This window comes from Tachysurus fulvidraco, chromosome 2 (assembly GCF_022655615.1).
Source record: "Tachysurus fulvidraco isolate hzauxx_2018 chromosome 2, HZAU_PFXX_2.0, whole genome shotgun sequence".
NCBI classification, from domain to species: domain Eukaryota; kingdom Metazoa; phylum Chordata; class Actinopteri; order Siluriformes; family Bagridae; genus Tachysurus; species Tachysurus fulvidraco.
Genome location: NC_062519.1, coordinates 28643344 through 28670878, shown reverse-complemented (window position 1 = coordinate 28670878; position 27535 = coordinate 28643344). Strand labels below are relative to the sequence as shown.

The 27535-nt window shown below is 40.7% G+C and overlaps 1 protein-coding gene across 6 annotated transcripts; it reads right to left on the bottom strand.

The window, feature by feature from the left end:
* On the bottom strand, nucleotides 1-27342 carry ect2 (epithelial cell transforming 2). 6 transcript variants are annotated; one of them, XM_027169970.2, is made up of 27 exons: nucleotides 26981-27342; nucleotides 26097-26237; nucleotides 25787-25866; nucleotides 23384-23479; nucleotides 22402-22584; nucleotides 21526-21615; nucleotides 21334-21441; nucleotides 18941-19014; nucleotides 16670-16800; nucleotides 16038-16153; nucleotides 15812-15874; nucleotides 15126-15348; nucleotides 14192-14389; nucleotides 13671-13795; nucleotides 13091-13210; nucleotides 12928-12996; nucleotides 12727-12837; nucleotides 11535-11631; nucleotides 11198-11279; nucleotides 11004-11082; nucleotides 10465-10584; nucleotides 9381-9519; nucleotides 8194-8348; nucleotides 7520-7627; nucleotides 6557-6697; nucleotides 2746-3049; nucleotides 1-135 (listed from the first exon to the last, which is right to left on the bottom strand). In XM_027169970.2, exons 2-26 carry the CDS (start codon nucleotides 26218-26220, stop codon nucleotides 2759-2761), a joined length of 3123 nt encoding a protein of 1040 aa, XP_027025771.2. In that variant the 5' UTR covers nucleotides 26221-26237; nucleotides 26981-27342; the 3' UTR covers nucleotides 1-135; nucleotides 2746-2758. The 6 variants fall into 6 exon arrangements, with proteins under 6 accessions (XP_027025771.2, XP_027025775.2, XP_027025774.2 ...); XM_027169974.2 differs by lacking the exon at nucleotides 2746-3049 and having other exon boundaries at nucleotides 26981-27341; XM_027169973.2 differs by lacking the exon at nucleotides 14192-14389 and having other exon boundaries at nucleotides 26981-27341.
* Nucleotides 27343-27535: the final 193 nt, after the last annotated feature.

Below are 27535 nucleotides of genomic sequence, written 5' to 3'. Positions count from 1 at the left end.
CGTTGTTCAGTCAGAGAGCAGGGAAAACGGGTTCAATCAGACGAATCAGATCAGGTGAGTGGTTGACCGGCTAAAGGTGTGGTACTTCCTCTCAAATGCAGACGACAGATTGATCATCGATGGCGAGTGTACAGCCTGGAATAAATGAGAGAGAAGATGGATACAGAGTTGGGACCAGAAGGAAAAAAAAAAGACAACAACACATGTTTAGCATCAGCAAGTTTCTGGATGTATGAATTCTACAGGAAGTCTGACATCTGGTGTGGCTTGTTACGAAGAACCATATTGTGAAGCTGAGAGGAGCGTAACTCCGAGATGTTCAGGGAGTATTCTTCACTAGTCATGTCCAATTAACTCCAAGTACTGTTCAGTGTGGGTGGAGGAAAAGCTGTAAACTTCCTGAGGAAATGACCATTTCACACCATTTCCATTACAGTGATTCCAGAAAAGAGTTTCAGCCATTTTGTCCACAGGATTTAGCATAATATATAATAGTGATGCTTCACAAACTTCACAATATGCCATTACATTTCTTGACATATATAATTTGAAATTTTTTAGTTCTTGAGGGTAGAGTGGAATATTACAGTTATATATTATCCGAACCGTGTTAGTAAACGACATGGGGTGTTACAATTGGATATATGGTGGCCTGAGAAAAGCCTTAACAGTGAAACTGACATCTCAAAGTCCTGAAATATCACAACTGCTTTACTATAACTCCCAAGTGTTTAGGCTCAAAAGGAAGAAAACTGCATTTAAAGATACTGTTACTGTACAGTTCTGATTAAGAGGTAATAAATAAGAAATATGAACATGAAAACATCATCTATTTTATACCTGCTTTTGATTATAGCCTACAGCCATAACTGCATACATTAAACTGGCTACCTACTTAATGTGATTTTTGCAGAAATTCTAAACATGGATAATACCAGATAATATGGGGTGATTATTTATATCATTTATCTCTCACCCTAAGTTCTGATTATATCCAAATGACGTGCCAAACTATATGTAAAAACTATGTAAAGATAAATAAACAGTTTTGATCAAAAGTTTTCGCTATTTACAGCTGTTACAGTGACATGCGCCAGGTTCTCCCAGACCACCAGATCATAGTGAGTAACGAGCATAATCAGAAGTTTCTTGAATAAATATATAAATAACCCGTTTTTAGATTTATGAATGACCAATGAGTAAATTATGTATTAGTGTCACATGATGATAAACTGCTCCATTAGTATGCTCACGCAGAGACTAACGCTGCATTCTTTCTTGAAATCCCACATGAAAACGTGAGAGTGAGAGAGGTTAAGCAGGAACATGACCCCAGTTTATTCCCCTTACTCTGACCATGTCCGTTGCTATAACCAACAGGCAGAACCCGTGCTCACACACACACTTTGTTTTTTGGTCAAGCTTCTAACACCCGAGAGAGTGACTGAAACCCAAGGTGGCAGTGCGTTTTCGTGCCAGATCCGTGAGACGATTGATGACCAATCAAAATCCAGTTACTTGAAAAAAAACACATCATGACTGGAATGCTATGCTGTGGCTTTGGCAAGGAGTCAGTCAGTAATCTACCCATTTAAAAAACACAAATAATTGAGATGTGTGGGAGGCTTCATATCACTGCATGATTATGTCCATTTTAATAGTACAAACCTAGCATCTTCACACCAGGTTTTCTGGAATGCTAACATTTATATTTGTACATGCAAGTTCCGTTATATATAATGTGATGTTTGGCACATTTATGGTTTTTGCTGAATTTATATAGGAACTATGTGTTTGTGTCTTCTCTATAGTTAGGCTGCATTCTCAAGAGTCTACTGGTGTTTGTCAACATAAAGTCAATGACATTGTTTCATTCACTTCAGCCTTCACTGTCTTAAGGTTTTAGAGAATCTGCCTCAAAAATTCTCAGTGCCGCAGCTTCTGATTATATACAAGCCCTACTGAGAACTTCTCAAATTGTATTAGATCTGATCCTGTTTAACTGCTATTTAAATCTCCTTCCAAGATTTTAATCTACAATTCATTAAAATTTGCATTAGCTCTTTGTAAATTAATTAATGTTACATAAGATTTTTGCTTATGTAACTAAACGTTATGCTTACATTTAAGCTAGCCTTAAAGCTTATGCAGGTAAATAAATGTCAAACACAAGTGTGCATGTTATATTTGTGTTGTTTAGTAAAAGAACATTTAACATTTCTGACTATTCTAAGCAATGAGTAATAAATACATAATTCTATTCTGTGTTTAAGTACTTGAATACAAAAATAACTCAAAATGGCCAACGCTGTCCAATCGAACAACTGCCACTGTTTGCATAAACAGTCATTACGTGGAGTTGTTGCTGTTGATTGTTTTGTGGTGCATAAATTATCTAGTAATTCCCAAGCCACTCGAGCTACAATTAGATTGAATCCCAACTTAGGCCCAGCTGGTGTTACCGGCTCCTGCACTCTAAAAGTAGTTAAATCCGAACAAACCAAAATACACCTACGGCAAGATGCACAGCTACAGTCCTAGGGAGTAGAAGCCCAGTGATTTTCCTGCTCTAACACACCAAATAAATAAATCTGTTCACTAGGTGTTTGTGAACAAGGAAATCACCAAAAGCATTCGTCCAGGACTGGAACTGTGGACCTCGGACCTAGTGAGTTAGTAAGTGCAACCACTTTCCCAAAGGTTAAACATTAGTGAATGAGGGAGCCAGAGGTGTGCTGTGCTCACATCATTTAGACACCTAGAGTAGAGTCTCTCTGCGGGGGGAGCCAGGGGCTCGGCGCTGCTCCAAGGAAACCGCAAGCTCCCGGTATGGCCTCGTGCCCTGCAGAGCGGATGGACATGCTTGCTGCGTGGGCACTTTGAGATGAGTCTCTGCAGGAGCAGGCTGGTTAGTGTTCTCAGGGCAGCATGGGCTGCGTATACACACGGCCACCCTGGGCCGAGGCGCATTGTCCAGAGAATTGGAGCGCTGTACTACAGCATTTTTACTGCAACCACTCAGACTGAAAGTGGAGGCTGATCGAGCCATCTGCACTCACACATCGGCATGTGTAAACACACACAGGCACACAGACACAAACACACACAGATTAGGCTGGTACACTACAGCAAAGTGACAACTTGTTCTTTAAACAGAGGTGTCCAAATGTTTGCAGTACAGTTGCTAAAATAAATAAGGTCTGGCAAAGTATTTATCCTGAAATATAACTTCAAACAAAAACAAAAAGGCACTTATAATATTTAGCCTGAAAGGCAACAGTATCCTTTTAATTACTCCAGAAAGAGATATGGAAAAAATGAAAACACTGAAAGCCAGAAAGACCCTACAGGACAAATCGCAAATGAAAACACTGAGGCTGTGAGATGGAACAAGTAGAACATCAGCTTTGTTAGATTCAGACCTAATGCAATGCCCTTAACATTCTTTTTGAAGTTCTACTTTATTATGTGAGGTAACTATGCAAGATTGAACTTATTTTCATCTCAACATGCTAGTGGTACACAGTGGTATACAGCATACATGACACATGGATCACAAAATATCATTAGTTACAGAGTAATTACAGGCTATCATTTGAAAAACCTAAGTGTACTGTAAGATGACATTTTCCTGATAATATCGAGCAAGACATCTCCATAATACAACAGATGTATTCATCAGATAGAACATCTTAGTAATACAAAGAGCTAAGACACACTATCCACATCTGAAACTGAGCACTAAAGAACCTTATTATCCTCTTAAGAGTCATCAGACCTGCAGCTTAAGAAGCAGCTTGGGAATAACCTTGAATTTTGGGTGCAGCTAATTAAGTTAAACTAAGATTAAATAGTAATGGCTAACAAAATGTAACCAATTATGACAAGCTAGTTAGCTAGTTAAATGATGATATTGACATTATCCTCTTTTAACTGTTTCTAATGTTATATATTGTATTTCCAACCTGCCACAGAATGTCACTGGCTACAGTTTGGACTAAGCAGGCTTTTACACTGGCAGTTTAGCCTGAAAAAGAGCTCATGATAATTTGGTAATGTGAAAGCAGTCATGCAGACCGGGATTGGGAAATGCAGTGTGGTTCTGGGCCCAAGACTACCAGTAGGTGCTGTCCTGAGTTTGGTTGCAGTGCAACTATGCCATGATTCCCTTTGAATGTGAAAGCAGCTCGTACTTGGGTCCACAGTAGGTTAAATGAAGCAACGTGTTGCAATTGGCTTAAACTTATGAGCATAAGTTTCCACAACACGCGTGTGCCAAGCGCAGCACAAGAACTGTTGCAGATCATCAAAACACAGTGATACCTCGAGATACGAGTGCTTTGACACGAATTTTTTGAGATACGAGCTGTGATTCGACCAAATTTTTGCCTTGAGATCCGAGCAAATTTTTGAGATACGAGCAGTTGAGCCGCCGCCCCCGAAACAAAGATCCCCAACAACCATGTGTGCTCTGTTTCCCCCACCTCAACTTCCTGTGTCTCACTCGGTTAAAGCCGCCTTTCCACTGCACACGACAAACGATGGCCGATAAACCGGAGGTCATTCATTTCCTATGGAGAGTCGCAAAGGCGCTGCGTGAGGTACCGACCATCTGAATTTTGAGCGTTGGATCCGTTAAATTTGAGCTTGTGCGACTACACCACATCTCATATGCCGACTGGACAGGTTTTTATTAAAACGACCGGCAGATGTTAGTGAGGAAAGAGTGACAAAAAAGGCAAAAACAAGTGAAGAGAATATTAAGCAAAATTAATGTAAAGAAAATTGTAGCAATTAAGTTCAGTTAAGAGAATTTCAGTTAAGTTCGGTAATTTTAATGAAGTTTAGTTAAGTTCCATTTAAGTGTAAAGTAGCATTAAGAGTACAGTAGCGAGTAAGTGAACAAAAGTGTAATTCCTCCCAACTCCTCTGCCTGTTTACTCCTCCCTCAACCTCCATGCGCATCTTCCGTAAAGTAAAACCAGTTTTTTTTTTTTAACATTCTCTTTTATTACTGTATGTTCCTATACAATATGTGTCATTTATAAACACAGGTACTGTACATTTTTCATTTTTCAAAACACAAACAAAACAACTGGAGTGGAATTTTGCAAGCTTGAACGGATTAATGGGATTTCAACTAATTTAAATGGGGAAAATTGCTTTGAGATACGAGCAAGGTCACGGAACAAATTAAACTTGTATCTCGAGGTATTACTGTAATACTAAATATTACACACACAACTATATATTTAGATATGATGAGTTGCACCGAGTTCTCCATTTTTGTTTGTGTAAGTCGATGTGTGTAACGACGCAAGTCGAATGCAAATGCACCGGGTAGAATCAACTTAATCTGAAACCAGACCGATGTCTGGTGCCAAAAACAATCACATTGAAATTAGGACCTCAGCAAACCTGCCCATTGTAAAAACCACCTACGAGACGAGAAGTTCTGTCCTTAGATAAAACGTAAAAGATATCAGAGTCCAGTTAGTGGCTATTTTCTCACAATCTGTTTACCTGCACTATTCACCAGTGGTCACTATATGGTTAGACATTGTTTTGCTCAGCTTCATCAGAGTTTCCACAATGCAGCATGCTTTTAAACCTGACAGGATCATTTATTACCCAAGCATGCTAATTACACCACTTGGTAAAAACATTCATCCAACTATTTCAGCATTCAAACCATTTGTGTATTTTATTATACCATAAGTAATACATTTGGTCAAAGTGACTGGCTCAGAACTCGTTTCACTGCTGGTAAGTTACCATTAAGGTGATGGCTAAAAGGTTAAATATTAATTCCCAGCAGACACCTTCCAGTTTTTGGCCCATGTTTATAAGGTGAACATCCTCACCGTTACCCAAGCCTAATTGAATTATTTAATTAGTTTATTTTAACTGAAGATGGGCTTTTGGGCTTTATTCATAATTGACCTGGTATTGCAGGCTTCTGGCCAAAATGAATCATGTCCTTTAATCACTAAATCACAATAGCCAACAACAGGGGAACCTGTGCAACAACACTGAAATCTTTATAGCACAGAATACATTTTGAAATCAGATTAATTCTTCATGCTTATCACCTTCTGCAGGCTTGGTTGCAAGCCAGAGATCAAAAACCCTTGTATATACCTGGAGATCTACTTTCTTACAGAATTTCAGTCCCAGCCCTAATCCAACAGACCTGCTTCACATAATCAGTTTACTCGATTAGCCGGATCAGCTCTGGTGGATTTGGGCTGAAACCAGATTTTATACAGAGGTAGATCTGCTTTAACATGGTTGGTGATTACAGGTACAACCAAACAGATTAGTTTTAAAATAAATAAATATATAATATAACTGAATACCTGTAATGTTTAATAAAAGTGTGTAAAAAAGCTTGCCCAACATTTTATTAGATATGGATCTGCATTAAATGCCGCATACATATTCCAATTCATCAGATGGTTATTACTTGTTTGAATAAAAACACTCAACTTTCGCTATATTAAATATGAACAAAAACGAGATAGAAAAGAAACAAAGGAAAGCAAGAAAGACTCACGGCCAGTGTGGAGCTGCTAGTCATCCGAGTCATATGATCAAGGCCTGGACCAGGGCTCTTGTCATCTGGGGTACTGCTGGCCATGAAAGCTCTCTGGATTACACGCTTAGGGGTTTTGGTGAAAGAGAATGCCCTGGTTACCTGAAAATGAATGCAATCATTACTGCACCCAACTTGTACACTTCAAATAGTCTGGAAATTCATAAGTAAAATATAAAAAAATAACACAATACATAGTGGTATTCAACTAAATTTGGGTCATATTACAAAAAAATTACTTGTTTACAGAATGTACAAATAAGCAACGAACAAGATGGAGCATTAACACCAGGTACATTTTATAACAATTAATAATAAGTTCATGCCTTTAAATAAGACAATGTGATTTTGTTTCATAGATATGCTTCACGTTACCAATCTGGACTTTTGCTATCAGATGAGGCACATCTCTCTTCTGAACCTTAAACATTGTCAACTACCGTTTTTTCCCCATTGAAAACAATTAAAAATAAACTCAATTAAACTAAAGTAAATTAAATTGGGAAATAAAAAAAAACCTGTAATGTCTTTAGCCAATAACTGAGCTGCCATCAGTTAAATATTTTACATACATGAGTGACAAATCACATCTGCTATAGAAAATCTATAAGAATTTATATTATATATATATATATATATATATATATATATATATATATATATATATATATATATATATATATATATAATATAAATTAAATGTGTTTGTAATTTCTGTTGGTCCACTGAAACACACTGTTGGTTTCAAATCTGGAACCATTTGATGATCCTGCTTCAGACAGTAAACTATGGTGTCAAGGATGAAGTTGAATAGATCACTGATCTGAAATTTGTTTCAGATCCCCATCTTTACTCTGCCATTCAGTGAACATGTGTGTGTGGGCACATTGCATACAACACCCACAGTGCTGTCCCCACCCCTACCTTCTTTGATGTCTTTTTGATGGCCCTAGAGGCTCGACTCAGCGTGCTATCCATGTCCTTCGTGCTCACTTGAAGGGTGTCAGGATCAGTGCGCTGAATTAGGTCTTCCTGTTTTAAAATAGAATAAAATATAAATCCATTCTGCAGGCAAAATACAAAGAATGAGACATCTTGGTCAGGAGAGAGAGAGAGAGAGAAAATGCTGAAAGGAGGTGTGCATCGCCACCTTGTGGTGGACCCAGTGCCTGTAGGCTGGCACGACAGACGTTCACCTGCAGGGCTTAGTGGTACTTGTTCTTTAATTATAAAGGCAAATATATACATCTGTCTGGCTGGAGCCAATTACACGTGCTGTTTGGCAGGTCTGGGCCTGCACTCATGCGTCAGAGCAAGAGACCTGTGGTGCTGTAGAATAGAGATAAAGCCATCTGCCTCCGAGGTGTAAAGTTCAAGCACAATTCCACTTCTAATTACATTAATCTGTCTTCCAGCCTAACCACGCTGGACAATCTAATAGGATTAACTGCCACAAAAAAGGCCCGCACATGCCACCTAATTTGTTGCTGTAATAAAACAAAGTGAGGCTTAATAAAATAAATAATTATGCTAGAGGCCTTCTCGGCCTCCAGACGTAGGGAGCCAAGGAAAATTCCACGAGGGGGTAGAGCACTCACCGCGTCAGCTCTGCAGATGGTGTTTGCCACTTGACGGCAAAGAGTCTTGAGCCAGTTCGACTTGAGTGTGTCTTCAGCAGCAAGCTGGAAACTAAACAGGAGGTTCTCTTGCTCAGTAGGAGGCCTCACAACCAGGGCAAAGGCGTTCTGACAGTCTGTACCCAGAATGCATACCCACACAGACAGAGATTAGAAAACACAAGCAGGAATTGATTTGGTGGAAAGTTACATTTTCAGTCAAATTCTGACTGAAACCACACCTCAAAATTATGCAAAGACTGCTGTGTTCATTTAGACTGTGTGAATTGATTGGTTTGATGGTGGTAACACAGCCTGAGGTAGCTATAGAAACCAGAGATTTTCTACTAAGCAAATGCATCCGAGCTGTAACCACATCTCAAGGTGACCATACTATTTTAAAATGAAGGCAACATCTAGCATCAGAAAGAATATTTATATTAAATCTTACCACTTTGACACAATCTCTGATTTGAAATTAAGATACAATCGCAGGACATTTAAAATGGTAGACAATTTAGTCAATTATTTAGCATGTTTGATTAGAGTTTAGAGGTCAAAGGATGACATGCGAGTTAAATGTTTAGCTGGCTGAAGTGGAGTGAGAGCATGATGAACACGGTTTTGACCACACACTCGTGTCTTCTTGTACTTTGTAACACAGTTTTTGTTTGGGAACCATAAGTTCACTTATGGTTAATTTATGTCAACGTTTCATTTATATTTGGTTTCTGCAAGACAAATTAATTTCAACCACGTAGATGAAGGAGGTGAGTGTGCGTACTTAATCCACACCAGGCTTTTACACGGTCTCCGCCAAATAGTACAAATGGTTGTCTGCCCTACATTTATGAATTCCTATTTTTATGTCAAAAACATTCTGCTTGTTAAGTGTTACAAAAAGCACAACGATTCATCTCTTCTTTTGAAATAGTGAGAACTCTTTACAGCATCTTTTCAAAGGCTTTGGCAGAAATACAATTAGAGGGGCATGCTCCTACCCATAGACAGTTTTCATTTCGAATTTCCATAGTGACGATAACCAATACCATAACAAAACGTTGAAGCAGGCTTACCCCAAATTTACTATGAAGTGTCAAGCATTGGACTATAAAGTCTCTTACAACGGGACATGTGAGCATTCGTGTTTTGTAGAGCTGTGAGCTTACCCTCTGTGTCACGCAGGTCCAGTACCCTACGGATCTGAGACAGGGGCATGAGGGTGATGTGCTTGAGCTGAGCAGGTGGTCGTGTTTGCCCCAGAGGACTCTTAAAGGTGCTGATCACCTTATGCCTCTTCCTGGCAATCTGGGGATGCACACATACAAGCAATAAATCACCTCCTGCATGTGCTTACGTCCAGACTCTATACAGTGGGGGTATGTGCATGCACATGGAAGCTGTCCTGTGTGTGCGTGATTCATTGATCAGTGCTGTTCGGAAGCTAAACGCCCAAGCTCATTAGGTACCCTTTAATCCTACAGCATGGGGCCGGAGTAAGAGATGCGTTGTGATGTAGAGCAACAGATATGAATACAGAGGAATTCATCAATGAATAATTGAGCAGATGGAGCCCCAGAGCTCCCTTCTCTCATTAACAGGCTAGACCTAAAGCTGCGCAAACAGGACAGCCACAGCAGACGCAAGCCCCCCACCCCACCAATCAAACACAAACCCATGCTAATCAGGAAACAGGGAGTAGCCGCGTCAGCAAGCACATACTGCATATGCATTAATTAGGCACCTTGGTTTTTTTTCTCTCTCCAAAACTCTCACCATGAACTTAGAGTGCTTGTGAAGTATATGTAATTGGGATAGGAAAAAAAGCAGAGTGGGTGGAATGGGTGTTTGAAGGGAAGTGAGAGGAGGAGCTGACTCAATAGAGCACTGCAAAAGAGGTCAATAAACTTAAAGGATATTGTGTGAATGTAATGGCTGGGTGTGTTTGGGGGGGGGGGGGATCAGTAAGTTGGAAGTTAAAAAGCAATCCGCTGATTAACAAGTCATTGAGAAGAATATCCATCAGAACACTTCTGTGAAAAGTACGAGCTACGATATGCATATAAAAACGAAAGAACAGATGGTTAACGTTTACATTATAGCCTGTAAACCAGAGCCAAGACTTCTCTTGTCTTGTACTTCTAAAAATATTTCCACACGAGGGAAAATGTGATTTCATCATGTAAATTATATAACAACTTTGCAGAGGCGATATGAAGATATATTTCTTAATGAGAGCAAGTGTGAACATGCCTCCAGGCAGTCGTTGAAGAGAAACAGAGTGACATGTTCACCGCGGTCACAGGGATTGTCTCCTAGAGCTATGGTCTCCACTCTGTGCACCAAACTCCGATGAGATGATAAAAGATTGGCCTGCAAAACACACACCCCCACACACATTATTCAAGCTGCAACATCAAGCTCCTGCAACGGCATCATCTTATGCATATCGAGAAGAAAGCAAGAAGGGACTTGCTTCTTCACAACTTATTTTTAATGATTCACGTTCTCTCCGATAGACGCCAAACAAATCTACATTAATACATTTTGCGCAGACCTCAAAAGAAGAAAGGAGCAAGATTATCACGTTGCCTGCACAAGATGCAAAGCTTTTACAAATCCTGACTGGAAAAGAAGAACATAAAGGGAGCGCGCTGCTTAATTAAGTGAAATAAACAGTGATGCAAGCTTGACTGAGCTGAGGATAGGCGTGATTCACTGGCACTGTTATTTAGAGATTAGTGGATCATCACTATGAATAGAACTCGGGTGAGTAAACACAAGCAACTTACAGGACAGCCATCCACTTCATAAACCACATCAAAGATCTGCTTCTGGCCTTCTGTCTTTCTCTTGTCTTCATTTATATGGCTGGGTAGAAAAGGAAAAGAAAAAAAAAAAAAAGATTTAGGACATGGTCTTTGACCATTAAAATATGCAAGTGATGAGAATATTATATGAAATTGAGTTAAATAATTTAACTCACGTCATAACTTCTTTGAGGGACTCTATGGCCTTTTCCAGAGTGACTTTATCAGGATTATCATCAGAGGTATGCTTTTTAATATCTGAAATAGTACAGTGTGGCAAATGAAAAAGAAAGGTTATGGGGACAGATTTCCATAATTACATGAAGAGATACAGCCAGAATGTGGCCTCGGGTGTAGAATACTTAAATATTTAAAGCGGTCAAAATATCTGCCTCTAATCAATGTCTTTAAATTCACAAGGAAATGATCAGCAGAAGGCAAGGCAACCAGTTACTGATGGAGAAGCATGCATGATTACTGAAGTGTGTATGTGCGTGTTTGATTATGACTCACCATTGAGTAAGAGAGCCACGCTAGGCAGTCTCTGAACAGGACGTATCATCAGCTCCACCAGCGTCTGCCGCCCACACTCAGGTTTAGCCTGATTGATCTAGACAAAGGTTTGGAGGGAAACCGGGAAAACGACATTTCATGGATGCAGGTGGCCTTATTGTTCCAAATTTATTTGCAAACAAGCATTATTGCCAGAGATAGAGATTAATGTTATCAGCAAATTGAATTTATAAAGACTCCATTGCCTTTTTAACATTACTACAATACACTTGAGAGGTTGTATTTTTTTTTTTTATGAGAATTGTCTGAACATTAGCATTACACAAAAAGATAAATGCCTGTGCAAAGTTAGCATGCCAAAAGAATAAAAAAATATATAAAAATATATAAAAAAAATTATATATATATATAAAAAAAAAAAAAAAAAAAAAACAAGGGCCAAATGATTTCAATTCAAAAGTCAACAAGGGGGCATCTGGAGCACTGTGCTCAATTAATCAATCAGTAAATCACTAAAGAAAGCAAGCACTAAGTAGAAAAGCAGCAAATGCATTCAATATTCTATTGAAGTGAATCTACTTAAACATTTTATTAAAAGCATTAATTTTTTTTAAACATATACTTTAAAGTTCATTTCTTCTTCATAAGGTATGTTAGCTCTAGTATTACATGAGCCTAACAGGACAGATACTACAGTGAGGGGTTTATCTGTGCAGATTTTAACATTTTATTACAATCAAATCTGAAAGTAAAGACAAAGCTGATGTTTTATAATAGTACAAGAGCATCTTCAACTGCAACCATGTCTGTGGCCTGTCTAGCACATCACAGCGGTGACCACCACAGCAGTGTTTCTCATCTTACTTTCGACACGTGTGTCTGTGAACACTTCTAATTTGCACAAAACAGGGGGGTGTTCACTTTTATCTACCAGGTCTGACCTTTCCATCTCATTTTTATTTGATGAGGAAAATATCTTTAGATTTGAAAGGTGAATTATTTAGTTTCATTTAGTCTATCATGACTAAAAGGTCAAGGACACAGGTTTTCAGTCTTACTTCTCAACATAATTAACACTACAAATACCCTGCACACGTGTACACACACACAGACAAATACACACACACACACACACACACACACACACAGACAAACAAACACAGACAGACAGAGAGACAGACACATAAAATACCTTTAGGAATGCATGAAACCTTGGCTTCTGCTTCTCACACTTCACAATCGTCTCCTTGCTCATCTCAAAGAAGTTGACGAAAGGCGGGTAAGCTTTCACCAGCTCTCCCGACTGACAAAGGAAAAAGGACGAGGTGTTACAAAGCAAGCAGACAGTGTCCATCACAGTAGTGACAAAAGGTCAAAACTCCATCACACTCACATATTTTAAAATGATGTCACCGACACTCTTGTCTTCTGACCAGTTCATCACCAGCTCCTCTAGATCGGCCTGCTCAAAAGACATTCATCAGCATTAATAGCTGCTCCTGATGAATCACCTACCATACACTTTCAATCACAGGTTCAAACAAGTCAATGCCCACCTTTATTCTGGTGTGCACATCATAAATGTCTGGGATGCTGCCAAAGATGGTCTTAATCTCTTCCTGAGCCAGGATGGGGCCTCCGACCTGCCCTTCTTTCTCCAGTGGATATTTGAAAAGCTGAAGTAGCAGACAGACACAGAAGACTTGTATCTAAATACAGACTCAAAACTCTAAAGCTTAATCAAAGTATCGGAGTGTGTCATTTACGGTTTATTTGTGTGTGTGATATTTTAACTGATGGTCACAGACAGATAGGGGGTGGATTTGTCATGTTCTGATGTTGTCATGGCAGCTGATCCCTATACACAGTGTCTTAATGAGTGTTCCTAGGAGTGTGTTCATATGTGTGTGTGTGTGTGCGTCACACTCTAAGGGGCACAGGTGTTTGGATGTAGAGTAGAGCTCTGCTGCCCACTGTAACACGAATCTAATTCATTTTCTCCCCCACTGGTTTGGAGCACTGGTACAGCCTGATAAGACCACAGACAGGAGCTGTGGATTGCCTTGCTCTCTCTTCGCTCTCTCTCTGTGTGTGTGTGTGTGTGTGTGTGTGAGAGAGAGAGAGAGAGAGAGAGACCTGCAGAACTGTAGCCAGGATATCCACATAGTTGCTCTCAGTCTGGTACAGTTCCTTGGACACCTGCCATCTTGCTGACTGCTTGGGCAGGACAGGTGTGGAGCTTTTGGAAGGTTTGGAGTTCTCTGAAATGGATGGGCAGACACACAGGTGAGCACTAAGATAATCTCTCCTGACACAATTTTCCCCTCACTCTGGATTTTTCTCAAATATATTTCAGGTTGAACTGGTGCAATAAACTCACATAAGAAGTAGAAAAGTCAAGAAAAGCCAAAGTGAATGAATGTAATTGATATTTGGATTTCACTACATCAAGTAAACTTTGTTTGGCATCAGGTTTTAAAATGCAGTGCTTTTTACAGTTCTGACCAAGGTAATCTGACTTCACCTGATTACCATGACTGCTTTCCGCACACATACAGTGTGAACCTTTTAGAAATTTCTATATTTCTGCATAAATCTGATGATGTTTTGGGTCATATTTATGTAGAAAAACAGAAATTTCTAAAGGGCTCACAAACCTCCAGACTCCTTAAAGGAGTCAAGTGAGAGCTCCAAGTGCATGTGCTCAGGGAGTCTGTCCTGCTCTGTAGCTTGCTGTGGGATGCTGATACAGTGAAAGGGCCGTTCTCTGCCTGTCCTACTCCTCCTCTCCTTTTCCCGTTCACTCCTTCTCTTCACAGGCTTCTTCTGTCTACGCCTGCCTTCCACGCTACACTCTGTAACAATAAACCAGCCTCACATGCTCACCCTGAACCTACACTGCTTCTCTTTCACACACACCACAAGAGCTGCCAAAAAGAATTTCACTGTGTGAATATTATTCCAGTTTCTATATTCACAAATTCAAAACACATTCCAATTTTTAAGATCACATGTTTGTATAAAATGTGCATCTATATCTATAAAAGTAGTGTGCATAAATTTTCCACTTATGTGTTAGTTACATTCAATTAATGATGCATTTTTTTTTATTAAATATAAATAGGGCACAGTACACAATGTCAGCAGTGAACTGTTTTTTTTTTTTTTTCAAGGAACTGAAGCAGGTGCTATTCTGTATTTAGGCTCATCGATAGCGGTTAAATAAGGAAAAAGTCCCATGTAAAGTTGAGTCAATAAAGGAATCTGAATTAAATTAAAAATAATAATAATAATAATACAACATTTTAAATTATCAAATTATCATAGCTTTATGCCTTCCTCGCTCACATACTCACACTCAGCCTAGAGCCCATAAGGTTCCGTCCTAAACCTCCAGCAGGGTCACAGAAGTCAAAGAAAGTGGTCTTAGTGTGAACTGTAATTCTCTCATACTCATGCACACCTCAATCCTAAACCCGTAACTGGAGCACTTGTGCTAATGTCGATGATGAGCTTGTTGGGTTGTTATTCTTCAAAACAAAAGGTAAGACTGTAAGCATGCAGCACTCTCTCGTTCTCCCTCCGTCTCACCTGCAAAGGCCTTGCACGTATCTGGAGTGTTGGAGATGTCCAGCAGTGAGCCCATAGAGAGCGAGTGCTCTGCCGAGGGCCTCTTGCGAGGGGGGAAGGGTGAGATCTCGGTCTCTTTAGTGAGTTGGGCCAGAGTGTCACGCAGACGCCGCCGCTTCCGATTACTAGTGGGTGTTGTGAGAGAAAGAAGGGACACGGCCTTCTTCATCGCCGGGCTCTCCGACTGGGTGACAGGACAAGAGGATGGAGAAAATTTTACAATTTCTACAAATGGTATAATGAAGATTTCCCTGCCACTGTAGCAATTAATGCTTTTATAACAATGGGGGGGGGGGGGGGGGATAAACAGAAAATGTTGTACAGTCTTATGCAGAATTATTGTAACAAGAGATATACTGTTATATTAATTATATTTACATCTTTCCCCATGTGTACAAACTTAGATCACTTTTCTCATTTTTACGTAAATTATATAATTTAACTTTATATAACCAGCACTTGATGAAGCAGTTCTAGAAACTTTTTTCTTTTCCACTCACAACTTGTGTTTCATGGCTTTTATAAAAATAAATTTAGAGCACGGTTTTTCACAGGAATCACAAAGCAAAAGAGCTAAAGTGCCAGACAAATGGCTAAACTGTGTAATATTTAATATATAAATGGTATAACATTTCATTTTTTGTTACCTTCTCATATGAATACATAGATTCCCCAGCACGAGCATCCATCTGGATACTGCCCCAAAACCACTTAAAGGAGAAAATGGGTAGAAAATAAGTTGACAATACAAACCACACACACAAAATTTCACTAAGGAATCTAAAGAGCTCAATGTGCCAGTGTAAATGAATACAAGATGATGCATTCATAGTTACTCATGATGTGCTGTGAGAACTGATCATAGGTCCTCACCTCTTGTTTTACAACGTAAAGTCTCTTAGATGGCACAAAGGGCAGCTCTTTAATGGAGTTCTCCTCCACCACCAGGTGAGTGCACTTCTCATCTCCGACCTCCAGAAACCGCCCTCCTGGAGTACACAACATGTTTGCAAAACAATTCTGAGTTTGTCATTAAAACAGACCTTAAAAATGATAGCACCAGGCGAATGCTTTTATTTCACCTTCTTTGGACAGAAAAGCCTGAATAGTGCTCTATGAAGGAAAAAGGCAGTGATTATAACCTTATTCCTGATGCCCTAAACTTCTACAGCACCCAATACAGCCCTAAATCATCAGTGGAGATCATCAGTTTACTCATTTAACCGGTTCATGCAGCATGGTCCATAAAGATGGCTGGTTATTTCTTCAAAGAATTTCTGAAAGAGTAACCAGGAAAATCAAACAACAAATAGGCCCTCACTACTGTAAGTGAAGTGCTGAGAGATATTAGCACTTCTTTTATCTAACACTGAACACAGCACTTGGCATCACAAAGTGCAGAGTTAAAGGGGGGGGGGGGTGTTTACAGTCCTACAATAGAGCAATGCTTTGAAGTTTGTCAGCAGCAGCTGCTGAAGTAGATTTTGAAGATGACGCTTCCATACCATGCTTCAGCGTCCTTTCCTCCATATTGCTTTTTTCCTCCTCAGAGAATCCCAAAAAGCTCAGTACACAGTCCTGAAACGGCGGCACTTTGAAGGCCATACGGAACTCCTCGTCTCCTGCATGGAAATTGCTGCAAGCAGAAGGTTGGCATCAGCCCTCTTAGCACAAATAACAACCTGGCATAAACATATGCTCTCAGAAAGTACATGATTCAGACTTTTTGCACTGATTTTAATGAATCTCTGGAGAACTAAAAGCATAAGGTATTCTGTTCTGGAAAAATACCACATATCCCTAATTCTAACGTTATGAATGGCAAATAAAGTGCCACTGAATTCCCAAAAGGAGGAGAACAGAGAGAGAGATTTCTGAATGTAAATATCAATCATCTTTCACCATTCTTTATTAGGGCTGGGCGATATGGCCTGAAATAAAAATCCCCGATTTTTTAACAAAAAAAAAAATTTACGATTTGAATCGAATTTTCCTGTAAGTGAGCTTTGTTGAAATGATGACAGTTGTTTGTTTTTGTAGCTCCAAATTCAACGCGGAGCCCATTCGGAAGTACGGGAGCCCAGAGGGGAGCGTCAGCGGATGTTAAAGAAGAAAAAAAAAAGATTTTCATTCAAAAAAAATCGATGTAAACTACACATTCAAGTTAATCGATAAAATCGATTTATCGCCCAGCCCTATTCTTTATATTTAGACTTAGACACACACAGACAGACAGACACACCCCCACCCAGACCGGCCAACCCACACACACCCCCACTCAGACCGGCCCGCCCACACACACACCCACTCAGACCGGCCCGCCCACACACACCCCCACTCAGACCGGCCCACACACGCACACACACACACACACACTCACACCCACCCACCCAGACCAGCCCACACACACACACACACCCACCCACCCAGACCGGCCCACACACACACACACACACACACACCCACCCACCCAGACCGGCCCACACACACACACACACACACACCCACCCACCCAGAGCGGCCCACACACACACACACACACACACACACACCCACCCAGACCGGCCCACACACACACACACACACACACCCACCCAGACCCCCCCACACACACACACACACACACACACCCACCCACCCAGACCGGCCCACACACACACACACACACACACACCCACCCACCCAGACCGGCCCCCACACCCACCCACCCACAACGCCACACACACACACACACCCACACCGCCCCACACACACACCCACCCAGACCGGCCCCCACACACACCCACCCACCCACCCAGACCGGCCCCCACACACACACACCCACCCACCCAGACGGCCCACACACACACCCACCCACCCACCCAGACCGGCCCACACACACACCCACCCACCCACCCAGACCGGCCCACACACCCACCCACCCACCCAGACCGGCCCACACACACAACCCACCCACCCAGACCGGCCCACACACACACCCCCCCACCCAGACCGGCCCCCACACACACACCCACACACCCACACCGGCCCACACACACACACCCAGACCGGCTCCCCCACACACACACACACCAGACCGGCTCCCCCACACACACACCCACCCAGACCGGCTCCCCCCACACACACCCCCACCCAGACCGGCTCCCCCACACACACACCCACCCAGACCGGCTCCCCCACACACACACCCACCCAGACCGGCCCCCCCACACACACACCCACCCACCCAGACCGGCCCCCCCCACACACCCACCCACCCAGACCGGCCCCCACACACACACACCCACACCGGCCCCCCCACACACACCCACCCACCCAGACCGGCCCCCACACACACCCACCCACCCAGACCGGCCCCCACACACACCCACCCACCCAGACCGGCCCCACACACACTCCCACCCAGACCGGCCCACACACACACCCACCCAGACCGGCCCACACACACACCCACCCAGACCGGCCCACACACACACACCCAGACCGGCCCACACACACACACCCAGACCGGCCCACACACACACACACCCAGACCGGCCCACACACACACACCCAGACCGGCCCACACACACACACCCAGACCGGCCCACACACACACACCCAGACCGGCCCACACACACACACCCAGACCGGCCCACACACACACACACACACACACACACACACACACCCACCCAGACCGGCCCACACACACACACACACACACACACACCGGCCCACACACACACACCCAGACCGGCCCACACTCATACACAGACCAACACTCTCTCTCTTACATGTTTTCCTTGTGTTCCCAAGCCTTATGAATCCAGTCTGGAGTGAGAATGGGTGTACCCATACAAACAGCCAACTACACATACAAAAAAGAAAAAAGAAGAACAAAGAATTAGAAAATGACAAATTCAGCCCCAATGCATTATTTATGCCTAATGCATGGTTCAGCCTAATTAAGCCCTATTTTGCCAAGAGTGATAAATATGTGCACCCATAATCAGACACTCTCAAAAATATTTTAACTACTAATCTATAGAAGAGGAATTTGCTTCGAATTTGGAGCTACAAAAACAAACAACTGTCATCATTACAACAAAGCTCACTTACAGAACTATACAAATGAAGACCATTTTTTGTGAGAGCTTTTGTTTGCAAACAAAAACATTAACTGCTAAACATTTATAATTTCATATTTAGAGGAGTGGGAAGGTGAGTCAGTGCATATGAAGTTAAATAATTCGCTTTTGCGATAGCCTGCCTGCATGTTCTCTGTCAATCACAAAAACCTTGACGTGCCTTATTCGAACACCCTTTGTGCAGCCAAGCACAGAGCTGACTCTCGGCCAGGTTTTCAGCGGCAAAGGAGATGGGAGATTGAAAAAGTGAAGTGAACCCAAGTGAATCAATAAAACCAAGGGCTCTATATCTCGCCAAGTCTCTCAGGGAGGACAGAGCCATGCTTTATGTGGACTTTAGAACAGGGCTTATGGGCTACGTGCTAGCACTCCAAAGGTATTTGATCAGTCCAGATCTTCCAGCTCAGGAAACAACTTTTTTCCCTTTTTCTGCAATACTACAGTAGGTAAACGCTACTGAATGTTCAATACAGTTGTTAGGTTCAGTGGTCAACAGGGATAAGCAAATGTGAATAAAATGGTTGTCATGGGAACAGGGAAAACCAATTTCCACTCTTAGACAACAAAAACACCAAAATAAGGAAAAAATAAAATTTTTGAAAGCCCATTTTTTTTATAGCAAGTGAAATGTAACTGCTGCTGTTTAAAGCTCCGTCTGTCCACTAAATAGAGAATCCTGGCTTTATTTAGCCAAATAAAGCAAAATTAGCTTAAATTGAAGGGTCGGCAGGGATGATGTTTGTAGTAATTGATCGGGTATATAGAAAAGTTTTAATCAAAACAAAGTCTAAAAAAATAACATAAGAAAACATTTATAAATGTGAAGCGTTTAAAGTAAATTTTAATAATTCAAAACAAGTCTGTCCTGAAATAAGTCTGATTTTTTTAAAAAGTGGAAGAGCTCAAAAAGAAAAAACATTTGAAAACCTCTGCTTTAAAATACCTGTAGTCCATTCCAGACTTTGCTTTATCTACAGAACAGCATGTGTGACAACACCCTGGCCAAAACCCTGAAGAACTGTTGGTTTTATCTTTACATTTAAGAATTTGTATTTGCAGCTGTGCATGTTTCCCTAACCTGATCTCTAACCCGAGTCAGTAAGTCCTTTCAGCCATGACCAAGATTAGCTCCTCTCTCCCTCTCAGCAAGTCAGTGTGTAAATCAGTAAATCTTTCGAGCATTACTTGGATCAAAGTGGCATCGAAGAAAAGGTATTTTTGCTGTTAGTCTGTCTGAGGTCTGCTGGTGAAATGCATGTGTGAGGAGATTAGCTAGCTAAATTACAACAATAAGTGAATGAGCGATACCAGGGACATTCTGGGATATATACGCATCTGCTCTACATAATTAATTTGATGGCTAAGTTAGCTAAAGTTGTGTTGTTTATGTAGGCAAGATAATGCTTTAAATAATATTGAAGCTAATAACTATTTAAAATGATAGGGTGAGCGGTTGTACTGTGGCTTCATCACGTTTGTAGCTACACACAATTAGCTAGCTATTTAATGCTAGTCACGTTTCAGTGCAGATCTCATTAGTTAGCGTTGCTGCAAAGAATTTCTAAAGGTTAACTAAAGTTGTGTCGTGCCATACAGGTGTGTGTCCAGGTATGAGATATCAATGAAAATAAGGACTTATATTTAATGAAGTGGTGTGATAATGTATTGCGGTGTTTGTAGCTATATACTGGCCGTATGCATTGAGCATTATTTTACTTGTTTACATGAATGTCTTCTGCTAGATAGCTATCAAACTGTGCCACAGCATATCTTCTGAAACGAAGAAAACATCTCAAGGACAGATATGATGGATATATCTATTAGACATTACATAAAGGGCTGACCTCACATTCATACATTAAAAGTATCTTCATAACACAGTTAACTAAAGAGAGTCAAATGATTTGACTCACTGAAAACGACTTCTCTTTTAGTTACATAAGAAATAATCCTTTCCAGCAAAAAGAAGGTACACACAATCGACCGGATTTGAAATCTTTGTGGCCCACTGAACTGAACTTGTAAAATGATGCACAAACCCTGTATTTCTCCCCGTGAGTGGAATAGGCAATGAGATGGGTGACTTTAGCGCTGAAGTCCTTGCGGATGGTACCGCCCATATGATGCACCAGGTTAACTAGGTTTACCTGAAAAAACAAAATTAATATTTGAGACCAAATGAAGGTGAAAATCTCAGAGAACGTATTTGCTCGTAGACCACTGAAACTCACCACTTCCTCTTTTTTGCGGAAACCAGTGAAACAGAGTGATAAGTTGAGCATTGTGGTGGAGTAGAGAGGACGGGATGCAAATGGCAGTGGCTTTATGAAGAAGAAAAAAAAAGAAAAAGGGAGAGAAAGAAAATTGAGAGTAATTAGAATAGCAAAAAACAAAAAAATACATCTATAGATATGTATAATAGACTAAACCTTGAGCCTCATAAAAACATATGAATATACATGCAAATGCAGATTAAACAGCCCTTATGTCCTCTTGCTTTCGAACGTAGCTCAGTGATTATGCTATGCTATTACATATAGGTGTACTACGATAATAGATAAGGGCAAGAAGCCACATCGAGGGGTTGGAAGAGGTTGAATGACTGAGCTTATATGTCAGCTTTCCACAAGAGTACTAGGGAAGTCTGTTTAAAGCAAAGAAGTGTGAATTCAGACTGTGTAAATTTCACTATATCATGGCCATCAAATTTTTATGAGCATATATGCAAGGGGGAGATAAAAGAAAACCGTAATGCAGAAGCCTTTTGCTTTCTTGCTATCAGAAGGAACCTGGCAGCCATGTATGCACAGTACAGGTGCTGTGGCATACAAAAGATAACCAAGATGCATTTTGCAGTCTTTACACTAACACGCTAAAGCTGCTTAGGACTCAATTTTGGTTTGAAAAACAGAATTTTGTGTAAAAAAAAAAAAGTCAGATTTGCATTTAGTCTCTATGGGTGCGAGTTAAATCGTGCCTTTGAAATGCAGGAACTGAAACAATTTCACTGCTTCAGGTAGAAAAAAAATTCAAGGCTTAGATACATGTCACATCCATGTGTAAGGCAATGATCGTAGGGGTGTGTGTGTGTACAAACTCATCCTTACCTCTCCCTTCCCAGCACAATGCAGTACCACAGGGGGGCCCAAAATGCGGTTGTCATTTTTGTATAAATAGCGATAGTCAGGAGACTGGAAGTCCTTCAGTACAAAGACTGTCTCGTACTCAGCGTTTTCTCCATCCCCAAACTCTTTGACATTGTCTGTCTTTATACAGGGGACATTTATATCCTAATGGGACATGCAAAAAGAGTCAAGTCAAAGAGACATTTTTTATAAAATAATGCAAAACAAAGAAACCAGCTACCAGTGATATGCAATATACTGGTGGGAACTACTTGGCATTTTATGATAAAACAAAAAAAAAAACTTCCTTTTTTCCCCCACTCAAAAGGTATTCTATTGTATGAAAATCCAGAGTGAGTGCAAAAAAGCAGTCCAGATTTCATGAGAGTTGTGCCTCATTGTAACAAAACAAAAAACACTCCAATGCAAAATGAAATACAGATGAAATACATTCCTGTGAAGCAGCAGGGACAATTTTAAAGATAGAAAGACACACAAGGACAGTTTTTCTTCTGTTTGCTCAAGGATGGCCAACTGCAGGTTGAAATAAAGAAAAGATCTGGATCTCAGGAAGCTATTTCTGTAGCATATACCTGGAGAAATCAGGCTTTTACCAAGCTACATTTCTCTCATACCGATAACATGTTAGTGAATTCTGTGAATTCCAGGACTCCCACTATTCGAGTATGTGAGGGGAAATAAACAAAAGAAGAAAATTCGTTAGATTAAAAAGGAGCACCGGCGTGGATTAATCATTACCCAGATTAGCAAACACTGATTACAGAAACATAAAACACCATGTTAGATATCAGTTAGGAAAGATTGATTTAGTTCACCACAAAGTGTTAAAAGTAAAAATTTTAAACAGGAAGTGATCGCATAGGTTTCTGTTACAATACCCATGCAGCCAAACCCTCCATGGTGACCTCAAGCATGCAAAGAATCCCCAATCTCTGCGACATACCATGTTGACTATAGATTTTATTAATTTCTCGCCCGACTCTGAGCCCGGGTCACCTTCTTTAATCTTGACCACTGGCACCTCCATTACTTGGATGGCCTGTAAGGGGAAAAAAAATTAAGCAGTCCACATCTACCTGGCATCCCATGTCTTCCAAATTCAGCCTAGTATCCATGTGAGCCAGAAGGCGAGAACTTCTAACAAATGTCAACCCAAGTCTGGGAAAGAAAAATTCTGTGAATTCAAAGTGGCGAGTGGCAGATTCTCTTAGCTGCTGCTTTTTGCCTCTGATTAAGCTGTGGATGTGGATGTGCCACTACTACAAAGTTGGTGCAGGAACAGAGCATTTCAAAAAGCTTGGCCAACTGACAGTACTCTCATGCTTTCTCAAGGGCAAAAAGAGGAGGATATCTGGACAGAGGCCGGGACTTGACACCAATTTAAAAAAGCACATACCTCCACCTGCTTTCCCCCCCCGCATCCTTAACTACTCAGACACTTTACATGCAGCCAAGGAGGAACATCATAACCTCACCCCTGGGCTCTTTCTGGAAACCAAATTGAAATGCTTAAAAACAAACAGCTGAGGAGAAATTCAAAACTTGCCATCTGAAATTCTTTGATGGTTCCACTCCCTAAATCTAAAACGCACTGTACGACTCCACGGCCGAGATCAAAAGCGTTCGCCTTGTTTGAAACTTCCAGATTTGTCAGCCGGCGAAGCTGCTCCCTGGGCCAAGCAGTGGTGTGTCAAGCCATAAAAACTGACAGGATAAACAACTTTATTAAGACAATAAAATGATCAGTGTAGTCTCATTTCTTTTCTAATTTTAGACCAAAATGCACATAACCACTGATACGCATGAGATTTAATAAACGCATATTTACAGCTAAAGACAATCTGAATTTGGTGCTTTAAGGTTTGAAATAATAAAAAGTATGTGTGTGTACATTATAATACATGATACACAATGAAATAATCACAAGACCTTGGGATTGTGAAGTTCTGGCTAAAAAGGATGTTAACAACTTTATGCTTTAGATATTTAAAAACAGCATCTTAGCAGTCAGTAATTTTTTACATTTCTTTTTAGGAAATGTCATTAAAAAGATATTCTGATTATTATAATTATCATATGATTATGATTAGAAAAGTGTATTGTGACAGATCATATGAGTATTATCATATCGGTAGCATCAACATGTTGCTCAGCATTTAACTGCACACCCTGAATATACAACATTTTATGCCTGATGATTTCAATAGAAATGCAATCAACGAAGACAAGTTTCTTCCCCCCTTCCCCCCCCACAGCAAACACTAGGTGTGCGAATCAAAAACATGAGCCGGATTTATTTAATAAAATGAAGATAAACATAAGACAGTGTTCAAACAATCTGAGATCAAGCGCATACAAAGCCACAAAAGACTTCAAGACAAGGTAGTCATTGTCAGAAGTTAATTTTTTAAAGGATGCGTAGGAGTAAAATGTCAACATTTAAAGTGTAGAACATTTCGCTCCTGACAGCACTCTCATTTAAAATGGAAATTGGGCTGACACCTGAATGCAAACATGTTGAACAGATTTACTTAACACTAACAATCTCAGCTACTCTATCAAGGTACACTTTCAATTCGACACGATGTCTCTAATGAGAATGGGGTGGGGGGCATGGGGGGTTTCTACAAATAAAAAACACAATTCTATTACACATAGTTGCTTGTAGTGGACTACTCCTGCTTCCATCCTTTCATTAAAATTAAACTCAATTAAGTGATGCAAATCATAATATTAACCGGACACAGAAAGAAAAACATGTCATCATTAAATTCCTGACTCGAGGTAAGCAGGGAAACGGCTATAAACAAGACAAACCATATGGACAGAAACTGTGAAACAAGACATAATTCTTGTACAAAAAACAGGAAACACTGTCTACACTGATCTGTTCCCAGATATAACAGCCAGATCTCAAGAAGGGTAAAAAAATCCCCTTAACAGCAGAAGTGGGGTGGATTTTTGTTGTCCGTTTGTTTTAATATTGCCTCCCATTGCCTATCTACCAAAAAAAAATATTAAATAATAAATTCTCCAAGCATTTTCTAGATGTTACATCTTTCCTTAAAGTTAGGTTACTGTTATTAACTGCTATGTTTCATATGTCCATTATCTTGTACATACTATGATTACACTATGACCATACTATGTAATAATCTGCAATAATTAGACTATTATTAATTTTGCCACAATATAGGAAATCTTCAGCTCACTCAGAATGCTTGCAAAGCATCTGTGTGTTTTTTCATGTGGGCTCATCTGCATATGACTACCTTGGCCCTTGCATTGTCAACTGTATACAACACAACATTTTCCATTAAGACAGCAATACAATTTGATTTTTTACCTCAAGCGCTTTTACAAGTGCTGTGTCGCTGCCCATTTCCCCCACAAGCACAACCCTGGTCTTCACTCTCCGTAGCATATCTGAAAGACATTTTAAAAGCCCAGCGGCAGAGTAAGCCTCATAGGAAATACAAAAGCTGTCATACTGAACATACAAAAAGAGGAGGGAGGAAGAAAAAAGAAAAAGGAAAAAAAAAAAAAAAAGACATCCAGTCCCTGTTGCAAGATTTGAAAGAAATGACAACACGCCAAAAGATATGACAGTTCATCAAAAGAATTGACAGCAGGGAGCAAAGGGCCTTGTTGTTTACCCTCAGCATCGTCCGAGGTCAGGCAGAGAAACGTGTGGTCCTTGGAGGTCTCCGCCATCCTAGAGTCAAAGACGGACGAGTCCACCAGCAGGCTTCGGATCGTCCCGAAAGTGCTGTCGGCCATGCTGTCACGACCCGATTCTGTCCAGAAGAAAGACTCATTGAGGACTGAAAGAGCTTGAGAACAACCAGAGTAGCTTGTATCTAGCATTACTGTAGGTTCTTTGTAATATTGATCCCTGGTTCGAGCACAGGCTAATGTCTGTCTGAGGTTCTCCAGTGTCTCAAAAACACACCAGCAGGTAGATAGGCTATACTAAAAATAGCACCAGGGTGTGAAGAAGTGTGTGGTGCCCTGCAACAAGCTGGTGTCCCATTAAGGTTGCGTTCCCACCGCAAATCTGGTGCTCTCAGGATGAAGCACTTACTGAAGATGAATAAATGAGTGAGTAAGGAAGTAAGGAAGTAAATAAATAAAATGTTTATCATCAATTGAGTGGTTTCCCATGCAGCTGTTAATCTAGATGTGCAAAATATCATATACAATAACTGAACATGACTAAAGATGAACAGAGAAACAGATGAAATGACATTTATAATGAGAAAGCAACGGGCAGGACATACTGTTTGACCATCTGCACAATAATACGACCATGAGCTACTTCATATCAGAGAAGTACACCTTTCTTATACCAGTTTTCCAGTAAATAAAGTAATGTCGTATTGAACTTCGAGGTAACATTTGCATTTCTGACAACATAACCGCTAACAAACAGTGACAGCTCTTTGGCAGGTGTAGAGGAAGCGGTCCAACAGTGAAAACATGCTCCAAAAAAAAAAAAAAAAGACTAAAAAACAAGTAAAAAAAACATTGAAATACTTACTGAGAGACTCAACTGCAAGCAGGCGTTGTTTAAGTGTTGATTAAAACCTTGGCCAAGCCTCGACGAGCCCTGGGTTCAGCTGGCTGCTTGACCAGCTAAGCTATGCAGGTTAGCTAGCTAGCACACTTGCTAGTTTAGTCTCTGCTACTAACTTACCAACTGGGACAATTAGAAGCTTTCGCTCAGTTATAAAAGCGGTTATTGTTCGCCTTAGCTTCGAAAGAAAAAAAAGGATTTTCCGGATAGTTTAAACAGAATTAAGAAGCAAGTGTAAACATTAGGTCCATTTTAATTAAGGTTTTGTACGTCGCAACACTTTCGACTCACTTTCCTGAATTCAAAACGTAGCGCAAGCCGAAAAGCCGCACGCTCATTGGCTGAGGAATATGACGTCAGCGGAACTAGTGAGATGCGCTTTTTGATTGGCTGTTTAATTCAAACAGCGAATGCATGCTTTGTGTGCTGTACAGTTACTGTGTTTGCAGGTTGACCTCAACACGAGGCATCATACTGCATATTCAGTTTATCTTTGAATAATTAATCGTTTATTAATAA